At 40.4% G+C, this 13,750-nt stretch overlaps 1 protein-coding gene across 8 annotated transcripts in view; it reads right to left on the reverse strand.

The window, feature by feature from the left end:
* Positions 1–4,104: 4,104 nt before the first annotated feature.
* LOC125751473 (uncharacterized) overlaps positions 4,105–13,750 on the reverse strand; it is a 63,841-nt gene continuing 54,195 nt past the window's right edge. For 3 of the 8 annotated variants that reach the window (XR_007400628.1, XR_007400629.1, XR_007400625.1), the window contains one exon: positions 4,105–4,530. Coding sequence is in view for 4 of the 8 variants with exons in the window: in XM_049030330.1 (XP_048886287.1) it covers positions 4,732–5,645; positions 9,528–9,639 (1,026 nt within the window). In the remaining 4 variants the exon portion in view is untranslated. Of the gene's footprint in view, positions 5,646–9,527; positions 9,855–13,750 lie in introns of those variants that run through there. The other 5 variants (XM_049030333.1, XM_049030332.1, XM_049030331.1 and 2 more) reach the window with 3 other exon arrangements.

Raw genomic sequence — 13,750 nt, forward strand, 5'->3', positions numbered from 1 at the left:
TCGGCTCAGGGTGTGACGTAACCTTCATTAACAGGCCAGGAAAAAGGTCTCTTTGGTATGTGTAGGTCTGTGCTCCACTCCACACACAAAACAACGCCTTTGCATGACAGGATCTGCCCTCAGTCTGCAGCAAACAATCATTTTAATCACAGGTGAAGGTGCCATACTGAGGTACTATATGCTGTTTGCACGTATTAATGATGAAGGAATCTCTCCTTGTTGGGAGCCTATGGGTTTGATTAAAGTAAGAGGGGTTGCTGGGAAAGGGAGGGGGGCATGGGTGGCAAATGGAATTCTGAAATAAAAAGAGGGTGTAATCTGTAGCAGAGACATAAAATCCAGGCTATAGCGACAGCCAGGAAAATCAAGAACGGAAACAGATAATGAGAAACAGCAGGTGGTCCTGCAGAGGGATGGGGGAGGGGGGAGAAAGGCAGACGAACTGCCAGGAGAGGCGATGGGAGGGGGGTGTATGGTGTGGGGGTGATGGGAGGGGGGTGTATGGTGTGGAGGTGATGCCGAAGCACAGGGTCGCACACCCAGGTGGGCACACATGCAAGTTATCAACAGTAATAATCTCCACATAACTGTTCAAACCAAAGATAAATAGCCAAATTAATGTGAGGACAAATATAATAATAATGGACAGATCCAAGCGACAGATTCTAGGCTGGTTCGCGCTCAAGCTTTGCTGCGGTAGGAATTTAATTTCTTTTTAACCACATTAAGGATTAATTTTATGTCAACACTGCACACACCTTGAACTGGCAAAAAGTGATGTTGGTAAACCCCACCAAAGTCTGAGCTAATAAACGCATTACATCCATAATCAGAGCCGTGTTCTTGCTCAAATACGAAACTACACAAAATACCTTTCACTGAAAATAAATATTCCAGAAGGTCGGCTGAGTATCTAGCAGACATATCACCCTGTACAATTCTCTAAAACCTGAAAAACACACTATATATTTATTTGTTGCCAATAAAATACATTTTCAAGGCCGGTGTCTGAACACTCTATGTTTGTGTTGTGGACAAAATGATATCCTTAGGTTATATTTTTGATTACAGGGTATGTACATTTATTGAGACTAAAACTTTAAAAATACATCTTTTAGACCTGGGGTTTTTCATTGGTTCGTATGGTTCAGCTCACATGCAGGATTCTAAACAGGTCTGAGGTAAGCTGTTTAAATGTCACCCGAAAGTAAAAATTTGACCTGCAAGAATAAGCTAATGGAAGCTAATGTTAATTCATCTGCACTCCATCTCATTTTCCCTTTAATGGGCATACAGAAATCAATTAATTACATGTTTTTCGTATCAAGGTGCTGGCCTCGGACGCTACAGTATTGTTTATTATGCATCCATCCATTTTCCAAGCCGCTTATCCTATTGGGGGTCCGGAGCCCAACCCGGAAACTACAGGTATGAGGCAGGGAACAACCCTGGATGGGGGCCAGCCCATCTTGTTTATTATTATTATTATTGTTGTTATTGTTATTATCCCAAATTACTAAAGATATGAAAGAATAAAGTTACCTGAAGAAACTATTGTAGACGGTAGGGCTACAGGTCCATCCATCTATCCATTCATTTACCAAACCGCTTATCCTACTGGGTCGTGGGAGGGCTACATGTGAAAACGGAAAATAGAGTATGTAGCCCAGAGTAAAAATTCCTATTAGAGTAAGAAAATACGTTCACAATTGAGAGATGATTAAAAAAATCAGGGTAGCAAGCACATAATATAATTTTTTTTTTTTTTTTTTATATCTTAGTGTCTTAATACAATCTCTGACTATAAGGATTTATGGGCTTCTTTAAAAACCAGGAATCATTACCTGCGTGGTTTCTTGGGGGAAAATTATTAATGGTTGTTTATTATTCATTCATTATTATTATGATAATTGTTATTATTATTTGCAGTTTGGACTTGAAACGTGACCTAATCTTTCATCTGAAAATCCTGTTAGCTGGTTTTCGTTTCTAGTGTTTTAATCAAGATTAACCTTTAGATTCCAGCTTTAAGGTCCGCCGGAGTTAACAAATGCCCTGTATTCCGTCCCCTTATTCTTTCCCCAGTATCTAATTTGTCTTTCCTCTCATTTCAGCCTTTATGCGATTCACTCCAGCTGCCCCTCGTCTGCGCTCTCAGTAGTGGTGTATAAGAGAGCCTCCCAGTCCTGTGCTCCCCAGTCTGGTCATTGATGTTGCCCCAATGTGCTCTTGTACTTTCCACTGTTAGCCCTGTTCAGTTGCCCTAATAAACCCTTTGCCTGCTCCTGTCTGTTTTTATCTCATGACAATGCATTTCACAGCAATACAGCTAGAAATGTTTCTTTTACAAAAATCATGTGCACAACTAATAAACAAAGCGGCTAACTAGCTAAAGAGAACTTATCGACTGAAGTTTCGCGGCATGTTGAAGTTTAAAATATTGATCCAAGCAACATAACTGACCTTGAAACTTAGAATAATTAAAAATTTGCTAAGTATGTGATGCAACTGCAAATACCCAAGAGCAAGTAATGACTTAAAAAATGTATAATGTGAAATCTTTTGGTGATTTGGTGATTGCTCAAGGAGTGGATATGTACATTTATGTATGAAATACTTTTGTCCAAATTAGATAATACAATATAAGTATATGGTGGTAAGTGAGCCAGCTAAGGGCTGCTAGTCTGAGTTAGGGACTGACCAGTGCAAGTTAGTATAAGAAATGTTAAAACAAAGAAACAAACTAAACACTAGGAGAAAGATCAAGTATTACCAAAAATCCTGATCCAAGGGATAAGATGGCTGCATACTTCAAATGACACAGAAAAAGGGAAATTGAAAACGTCGTTAACAGAGCAGGTTAGTGGTCAGATGAGTTTGTTGAAATTAGTTGATGTAGTGTAAATGCAATATTTTGACTCTAAGAGTCAGTGGTCACTTTTGCATCTGATGTGACATTCATGCTATCAGAGTCTCATGCTCAGGTCCGATTGCTCAAATATGTTAGACTGAGGGAAATATTGTAAAACTTCATCAAGGAGTCAAGAACCCAACAGCAGTAATTCCATTAGCAGAGCCCAGAGTCATTACTCTCAAACAACGTCCTTCATTTTTCCATTCTACTACTCGTAACATAATGGCACAGCTTCAAGCACTGTCGTCTCAGACCATTGGGACCTGGTTTTGAGTCTCCACCAGGATTCCATGAGTGAGGACTTTGCATCTTCTCCCCGTGTCAAAGTCGGTCAGTTCTCTCTCATCAATCAAACCAGTGAAATAGACCACCACCATCGTCCCCATGCTGAAGAAAACTTCATCGTCCAGCCTCAACAAATACTGTCCTGCTGCACTCACACCCATCATTATGAAGTGCTTCAAGAGGCTCGTCATAAAGCACATCAAGACCCTGCTGCCCTAATTACTAGACCCCCTGCAATTCACATATCACCACGACTGTTCCATGGACAATGCCATAGCCACCACACTCCATTTGGCCCTTACCCACTTGCGTTCAAATGCTGTTCATAGACTTCAGTTCAGCATTCAACACAATCATTCCGCAGCTGATTGAAGAACTGAGCCTCCTGGGCCTAAACGGCTCTCTTTCCAATTGGACCCTGAACTTTACTGAGAAACCTGTCAGTCTGGATCAGGAGCGATACTTCCAGCACCACCACACTGAGCACTGGAGCCCCCCAGGGCTGTGTGCTCAGTCCACTACTGTTCACTCTGATGACTCATGACTATGTGCCAATGCACAGTTCAAATCACATCATCAAGTTTGCTGATGACGCAGCTATGGTGGGTCTCATCAGTAAACACGATGAGGAAGCATACAAAGAGGAAGTGCAATGACTATCGAACTGGTGCAGAGCCAACCACCTGTTTCTGAATGTAGACAAAACAAAAGAAATGGTTGTTGAACACGGAGTGACCACTCTCAGCTGCACATCAACGGGTCATGCGTAGAGATCATCGATAGAACCAAATACTTTGGTCTCCTTCTGGTGGAGAACCTTATGAGTTTAACCAATCATTATTTAAACTAATCAAATTTTGTGTGAAACTTCACAATGTTTTAAATAATCACACAGACGCAAACCATACTCAAAATAATCCATATTTATTTAATACAAATAGAAGAATAAGAAAACTAAAAACTAAAATTATACAACTTTATATTAACCTCGTGCCCCCCCCATTTGGGGAATGAAGGGCAGGATAGGAACAGTACAGTCCCTGACAAACCTATCTTATCTTATCCTGTGTTATTGCATATTATATAATCTTATCTTAACTTACCCTATCTTAGTCTTATCTTATTCTATGTTATCTTATGTTATACAATCTTATCTTAAACTATTCTTAGTCTTATCCTATGTAATCTTGTCATACTATCTTAATTTAACCTTAACTTATCCTATCTTAGTCTTACCTTATTCTATACTATCTTACGTTATATACAATCTTATCTTAACCTATTCTTAGTCTTATCCTATGTAATCTTATGTCATACTATCTTAGTTTAACCTTAACTTATCCTATCTTAGGCTTATCTTATTCTATACTATCTTATCTTAAGCTATCCTTAGTCTTATCCTATGTAATCTTATATCATACAATCTTAGGATTAGTTAAGATAAGGTTAAACTACCTTAATCTTATCTTATCCTAAGTACTTGTGAGATCTCTCACCTAATTATTTACAGGTTCTATAAAAAACTATTTACATCACACAAGATAGCCCATCTCCACAGCCATCTCCAGGATCCCGGGGATGGCACTCAGCTGATCCAGCGCCTCATCATCAAATATCAGCTCAGCTTGGGCACCCTCATTATCACCATATGAGTAGTGATTCTCTGAATTTTGATTCTTCCCCTGCTTGCAGATGTAAACTGCATGTTGAAAATCATTCCAAAACTGATTACACCAGTAATGAGCAAGGCACTTGGCATCATAGGTCATTTTAGAATAGTTGCATAGATAAAAGTTATGCATCTTATTGAATCTTTCCATTTTCTCAAAAACAACAGAAGGGGAAATAAGTAGGGGTGTCGGACCCGTAACCAGCTCAGATGAGGGGGCTGCAGCTTGCGCTGGAACCTGATACAGAGGGGTGGGATGAACTGTGGCTGGAGGTGAAGATGGGTGTGGAGATGGGCTTACAGGTGAGACTACACATGGTGACGGAGGAGGAGAGTCTGTAAAAAAAGATGGGGATGGAGAGGAGGCAAAAGAGGATGGGACTGGTGATGGAAATAAGAAGGAAGTGGAGGAGAAGGCTGGTGAGCAGGGCTCAGGCTCTGACATTGATGGAGTGCGACACAGGATGGTAGCAACCTCGTCGTCACTCTGGGTGAGATCCACACACGGGATCTTGTCACCCACCTGGATTGAATCAAAGGGGTTACTGAAGGTTAGCAGGTTCTGCAAATTTTTTGTAAATGGCCCCTTCTGTTTTTTACACTTCTTTCTACGGCCTGACCGGCCTCCCGCCGTATTTCTACGGCGTCTTCTGCCCTGCTGAGCCCTGCTGGTCGCCAACGGGATGGGAGCAGATCCAGGTATGGTGAGGGAGCTGGGTGCCGGTGGCCCAGTGCGGCATTTCTTCTGACGGCCTCCACTGCTGGTACTGGTTCGTCCTTTTGGATTATAAAGATAGGGGACACACATTTAATTAAAGTGAATCCTTATGTCACTCTACAAGAAAAGTACATCACATACATCACAGATATCGCACTTGGCAGTCAGCATTGCACATTGAGAGAAATTCTGCCATCTTATCGGATATAGGAAACACATGCTTGGGAGACTTATGCGCTGGTCTTGAATTGGGCTGCCTGCATTTCAGCAGGGGAACTTGACCTATAAAAACACACCATGTAGTGCACAGATTCCCTGATATGCAGAACAACAGCGAAAAACAACACTGGAAAGGTTCATGTGCACCAAATTTACAAATGTAGCCGCTTGAATTTTCCCGTTTCCATGATGGGGCCTTGGCTGGTCCATGACAGGTCCCTGCTGGGTCTTGGGTGGGACCTTGACTATAATGAGATCCCCCATGATGATGTAATGAACAAGGGGGGCGGCATGATCCGCCCCTTACCTCTCTGTGTTTAAAGTACTTGCAATGATTTATCCATCCACCAGGGAGAGCAGTGATTATGAAATCAGAAATGACTTACCTGAAATCAGGTATTGTAACTTCACTGCAAAAAATTTCAATCTAAGAAAAAGTATAATTTTCTTATATTTAGACAAAATTCTAATTCATTAATAAACTGACTACACTGCAATAAATGGCCTGTGAAATTTAAGAAATTGTTTCTGTTGTGAGGCAAAGATGGCGTATAACTAGCAAAATGTGTTTTAGTCAGTTTATTGATGAAAGAATTTTGTATTTTACTTCACCTTTTGGAGATGAGGCGGACCCAAGATGTGTGCAATACAATAAATACAGGCCTAAACAAAGTAATAAAGTTGATTGTGGAGAATAAAGGTGGACAGAGTGGAAAATGAAAAATAAAAAAACACATGGTTCTGTACTGTGCTCGAATAAAATAGACACATTCCTTAGTGTGTTCTGTCTGGCTAACAATCTGAAAAGCTGCTGATGGCTGCACATTCACAGGGGGGGGGCAGTCACAATGATGTGTGAATGTGTCATTAACTTCTCTGCTTGGCCACAATGAAAAGCAATATGTTTGCAGGGGATCAAGGTGAGGTTGTTTTCTTAACCTAAGAACACCGAACCAACGGTCAAGTTGATCACATGGTCAACCAAAGTGGCTTTGATCTCATGAGAGATTACTTTCTTTGGCCTTCCTCGTGCTCCCCGTCCTCCTCCTCTTACTCTCACTCCTCTGGCTCTGCCTCTGTTTCCAACATTGGCATCCATTGCTCCAAAACAGAAGAGCTCACCTGTTGGCCTTTTATAAAGCTCTGATTTCTAAATTACAATTATGTGATGAGTTAGTATGCAAAGTAGGGCAACTGACTTTACAATTTTGAATGACAGTGTGTTCCTTGTGAAAACAAGAGATTTTCTTCATGGAAATTGTGCCAAATGCAGAGAATTGTGTGTAGTGTTTTGAAAAAAGTGTGTTTTAAAAATGCAATTTGAGAGTAAAGCAGGAATTGTGCTTGTAGTTTAGCAGAATTGGTTCAGGGGGTTGGAGTCATTGTGTCTCAAGTACAAGTAATTGTGCGTAAACAACAAGAAAAACTGTAATATGTAACGTTTGCCATACATAGTACTCTAGAAAAGTTACTATAAAAAACTAATCCATAAAGTAACCAAACGAGAGGCATATTACAGTAAAATGTGCTACTGCCAAGCCAGAGTCACAGAAGAATATTCATTCTGCCTCATCACCATGTCTCAGTGCTGGGACTAGTGATGCTATCCCTTGTTGAGTGATGCAGAAAGAATCCTCTGTGTGACCCTTTTGTACCTTGACTTCAAAATGCAACTCCTATCCTTCTATGGCACGTATTCTATGTTCTAGTCACTCTTTGGCTTCTTCAAATGTTTAGAAATATGTGTGAACAGTTTTGAGTCAATGACTACTGTGTGTGGGCTGCGCTTAACCTCTGCGGCCTGTGTTTTCTATTTTGCATCAAAGTTCACCATAGCTCAAAATGTGTTTTGATGAATGAGAATGTGTTTTGAATTTTGCAAAAAGGATGACTGAGATCTGAAAATTGTGTCTAACTAGGTGAGCATGGTTTAAAGTTTCACCAAACAAGTGACTGATTCAATAAATGACTTTTGGCAATCGGCAGTTTTGTTCCCAAAATGATTTTCAATACTTCAGCAATTCAGAAAAACTGTTAAATATTTCACCTATCTAAAAAATATTTATCCCAAAGTGCTACAAATGCTTTTATTCAGCACTAACTCAGCACTAATAATCTGAGAACATTTAGAATGTCATTTTTTTTTTGTTAAAATCTACTTTAAACATACACTTTTCAAAAACCTATTTTCAGTGGTGCTGACAAATTGTAAAATATCACATTATAAATATTTCTAGCCTAGACTTGAGCTCCGAAGCTTACAGATATAGGGGATGGCTACACAAAGGTGAATGAGAGATTCAAAAAATTGTATGAGATTTGATTACTAAAGTGTTACAACTTTGAAGTGACTTTGGAGTCACCTTTGCATACTGTCAATGGCCCATCAGTCTGGACTGTCTGTCACTGCTCTTCACACCAATCAGTTTGGAAAGGCAGTGTGAATTTTACAGTTTTTTTTCCATTGCTAAGACAAAACTCTTCATGCAGTCACCACAATATTTACTTATGTGGGCTAAATTGTTAAGCATTTCACTTTGCTTTCATTCAAAATGCAATCAATGACTAAATGCTTCAATCTCACTCACATTACATTTTCAGGGGCCATTTTGCACATACCTACATATTGACACAAAAACTGCTAATAAGACAGTCGAAACTGAAATAAGTCATTTTGATAAATCACTTTCAAAACAGATTGTAAAAGCCACATAATCCATCCATCCATCCATTTTCCAAACCGCTTATCCAACTGGGTGACGGGGGGGTCCAGAGCCTATCCCGGAAGCAATAGGCACGGGGCAGGAAACAACCCAGGATGGGGGGCCAGCCTATCGCAGAGCACACTCACACACCATTCACTCTCACATGCACACCTACGGGCAATTTGGCAACTCCAATTAGCCTCAGCATGTTTTTGGACTGTGGGGGGAAATCGGAGTACCCGGAGGAAACCCCACGACGACATGGGGAGAACATGCAAACTCCACACACATGTGACCCAGGCGGAGACTCGAACCCGGGTCCCAGAGGTGTACTTTAACTCCAACAAGTTATTCGGCAAAGCAAGAAATCCTGCTTTGTGAAGTACCCCCGATCTCAACCCTATTGAAAATTTGTGGGTCCGTGCCAGGACCCCAACTAGTTTAAATGAACTAGAAATTCTGCAAAGAAGAGTGATCAAACATTCCGCTAGAATTATGCCAGAAGCTTGCTAATGGCTACCAAACGATTCTCGTTGATACTTGTACTTGTGTATCAACTTGTGACCACAATTAAAATGTGTTTTTGTAAAGAAAGCGCCATCTCAATGTAACACCCTGCAAGTGAATAAATGGGCGTATTTAGACGAGAATTTAGGCACAGCCGAAGGAAGGGGGTTACTCACGTTGGCTGGCTTTTGGCAATGTGGGGGACATATTCACCTGTTACCTTAGCATTTGATGTTTGTTCAAACACGTCTCAGCCACAGATTTTACTGATTTCGTTATACAGTACAGTAGACATGCCGAAAAGAGCCCCGTATTTTTTACTGCTTCATGGTAACAAATCGCTGTTGGGCTAAAGGTGAACCATTTTATTATTTAGTATCCTAAGACATTTAGTTTCGAGTTAGGATAAGATAGTTATCACAGACTGCAAGATTCAAGACCAGTCAACCCTATTCTGACTTTCATTCTTCGAGTACTGAGATATTATGGGCATCATTTTGCCGTCCTTACCATGGCTGACTGAACCGGGGATGTCTTCCGGAGCAATCCGGACACTGACGGCCCCATTTGGCAGGAACGAGTCGATTCTCTGGAGGTAGACAGTCGCGTTCAAGGCAGACATCTTTCGCGTCGTATATCTTGCTGGGAAACTGAAAATCTGAGCTGCTTTGAATGTTCAAATCAAAACTCTAAATGAAATTCAAATTGTTATGATGCGGTTGCTAAGATACGGTGGCCGATTAGTGCCAGCACGCTGCAAAGTCTTCAAACACTTCAATCAAATGACAAGACACACGATATATATTGACAAAAGCGCGGAAAGATAATAGAAGCAGCGTAAATTTAGAAGACACCTTTAAAAACATAAAAGCGCTGCAGATTCGCTTACAACACAGTTGCTAAGTTTCCAGGTGACAAAACGGACCAATTGTGGCTGGGCCGTATATCGAATGTTTACGGAATATCGATTTATTATCAACACAAGATGTAGAATGACACACTACAGTTCGTGTCTGTTTAATTGATTGATTGAGATATATATATATATATATATATATATATATATATATATATATATATATATAAATTTATTAAAGTATTTGAATAGAATTCCTTCCTGGTAGCAAGTAACGCGAGAGCTGCGGTCGTGACGTTTCACAGACTCCCAGAATTCATAGCGATAATTAAGCGACCCATTCAATCAGTGGGGGATTTGATGCAGGGGAATGACGAGGGGACGTTTTTATCTCACTCGTGGTTTTCATTTACAACTAAATATTTAGCCACTTGGAAATTTTTCTGTATTGCTAATATTCCTAAGAATCTAGGGATATGTCGATACACTTATTGCCATGTTGTGTTTTGTCCTAAAGGTACAGATTCTAATTAATAGTTTACATGCAAAGGTTCCCGCGGTGGTTTATTTTCTGCTCTGTCTGACCCCCGGACCGTTAGACAGCAGTGCTGTAATTCATCTTCAGCCATTTCACTCTTCCACTGTAGCAACGTAAACTGAAGAATTATGAACAATGATGGCGGCACATTCGCAGCTGCTCCGAGCTCTCCAATGTTCCTCTGACAGTGTTTTACTGGTTTCTTTGCTTCCAGTACCAGCATTTTTTTTTCTTTCCTGTTGTTGTATATTTCTTTTATTTCATATTGTCTTTTACTTGTACTTTTATCCTTAACATGGCGTCGACAGGCTTGCTCCAAAGACATCTTATTGTATTTGCACAGTGACGGTAACGCTATCTTATCTTGCGAGGATATCGCACTGAACACCGCAGCAATTTCCTGATGTTGTAAACCTGCTCAACATTTGGCAATAAAGTCCATTCTGATTCTGAGAGGAAGTAGCATAAGGCTGTACTGCTAACGTTAGCATTAGCAAACCTTGCAGTGTTGGTAGTAAGGCGTTACTATAACCCCACTACTTTTGTCTATAAGGAGTAATGTAACTAATTGCCATTAAAAAACACGGAAGGTGCTGAAATTTAAATGCACTCTTTACCTTTGTCTTGCGTGAAAATATTAATGGATAAAGGCAGCATGTTCCCTTAATTTCCCGTTTATGATGTAACGCCACCCGACCTCACCATGGCGCAATGAATGGGTGGTATTGTAGGTACGCTGATAGATACAATTAGACGGTTGTATTGTCTGGCACTGTCATAGCTGCAACACTGAAATAATATAACTAGCCAGAGAGCACACATGCATTGGCACTATGTCTCCGCGATGCTTGAAAACCCATCAGCAAACATCTGTGTTGCAGAAACATCGCCACCGACCATTTGCACCCACCACACGTCGAAACTCCTGGCAGACACATGGTCCAATCCCACCCGTATTAAAAGTACATTTATATGCGGTAATTGATGAGTAGTAATTTCCAGTAACCTGCACAACACTGCTGACTAGTGACGTTGCCGCCGTTGGCTGAATCCGCAGTAGTTATGGTGCTATGATGTTAGATTTTTACAGGGACTGTGATAAATGCAGACCCCTCTATTACCCAGATAGCATGCGTAGTCGGGCCGATTCTGGCTGAGTGTCGGCACTGTCGGCTTACTGTCGATGCGGTAGAAAATGACGGTAGAGACACAGTGCCGAGCCCGGCAGCCGATTCGGGCTAACACACGGCTTTGTTCATGTGGTCCAGCGGTGGCTGAGCACAGTTCCGCCGATACTTTTTTATTTCATGGCAGTATGATATGACGCCGGGACAGTGCCGAGCCCGACTTCATGTGGGCCGGCGTCGGTTTGAGGCGCTCAACGAATCTAATTTTCCTACATTTACTCTTTTCTCAGCGGTTGGCAATCAGTTTTATACATGCCCCGGCATCTGCCTAGGTGAAATATGTATCAGACTTCCCATTCTTTATAGGTTCCTTTAAATCCAGCGTATTTGTGTTTCCTGTTAATACCATTGCTATTTTTTTCTTGACCTAACTCCCCTGAATATTTTTTACAAGGGGGGAAAACAATGCCAGTTCTTGACTCACAGGTGGACGGTTTTCTCTAATTTAATTGTACTGTTTAGCGCTGTAAAAATATTGCAATAACTATTTTCTCTACATTATTTGTTTACACATTGTCAATTTGTCTTCATATATGCTTAACTTTCCATTCTTTCAGGAACATATAAACGAAATATTCATATATTTAAATATATATTCAAACTGCAATGTAAAAAAACTGGGGCAAGTTAAACGATAGGTAAACGATAAATGGGCAGAAACATTTGAAAATTATATATAGATTGAAATATGTCTGTTGCTGGTTTGCTGTTTTAGCGCCGTTTTCCCGGTGCGCTTAAGTACCCTTGAATGAAACGGAGCGCAGGGACATTGGTCATAAGCTTAATTTTCCGGTATCCTGATTGGCTATAAAGTCCGCCAAGACGTCCTGAAACTACAGTTTGCGATCATTCTATCTTAGTCGCATGACTGGACCGGTAAGTATTTTATTTCAACATGTTAATATGAATTTATCATACGATATAACTGAAATAATTGCCGTGGCCCACGTACCTGAGGCGAGTATAATCACAACCACCGGCGAGTACAAAAATATGTACGTCCGATTACAACTAAGTGTGATTTATCGGGGCTAGTACATTGCTTATGCGCCACTCTGTATATATGTAGGGCTCCAACATTATGAGAAAATCACGTCATGATAACCGTATATCCAAATATCACAGTTTTCGATGTATCACGGATTTGTCACCTTAATAGAATGAGAAACGTAATATGTAATATTAAGGACTATGCTGGGAACCCTGGCCTGGTGTCGAGGCAAAAGTATTCTATCGGCCGCGAAACGTTAGAAAATCTACAACTAAACCAATAACCAACAACAACGTTATCTTGGGATATATGGATTAAGATGAATATATACAATAAAAATTATTAAGGCTGAAGTGTAGCTCTTAGAACAGGTATTCGCGTTAACAACCGTAGCCAAAAAATTGCAATAAAAATTTATATCTGCGTTTTAACAGCCGCTGTTTTAAAACGCGCGGGCAGGCGTTAGGTGACCAATACAGACACTGCACTCTATAGCACTAATGAACTCCAGTTAACCATATTTTACTTAATTATTAATTGTTGCGAATTTTTATGTGAATTACTTATGTATACATTACTGTATTTTCTAAATGATTATGGTAATATTCGATCAACGTCTAAATCGTCTAACGTCCTGTTTTACAGAACGTAATGTAGACATTAAACGGGGGATACCTGTAGTTGCAGTTGTCAGTGGGGAGGTAGAATGGTTTTTGCAAACATGGAATTTATATCACTTCCCAGTATGGCATTGCAGGATCACATAGCCAGCCACACTGAATCTTGACACAAAACTGTCCTCGAATACAGTATGGTAGTAGTGTAGGACTGATTAGATTCATTTGTGTAGAGATAAGCGATCCACATATTTTTGTATCTGAATCCAATCAGGTAAATATATTAAAATATCTAAAGGCAAATGTGTTTTATTTCCCCTCATATTTCCTTTTCTTCCCAGAGTGCACAGAAGTAACCCACACACCATATAAGGTACTTTAAATATGGATAGACGTAAGGTTAGGAAAAAAGCTGTGAAAAAAGTGAACATGTTTTTAGTATCGCTTATGAGTGAGAATACAGAGGGCACTGAGACTGTGATGGAAGGTTATCATACAATCGGTGATACCAGTGTAGATCAAGCCTATCCTTTCTATCCCAGTC

This window comes from Brienomyrus brachyistius, chromosome 11 (assembly GCF_023856365.1).
Source record: "Brienomyrus brachyistius isolate T26 chromosome 11, BBRACH_0.4, whole genome shotgun sequence".
In the NCBI taxonomy this organism is placed as follows: Eukaryota; Metazoa; Chordata; class Actinopteri; order Osteoglossiformes; family Mormyridae; genus Brienomyrus; species Brienomyrus brachyistius.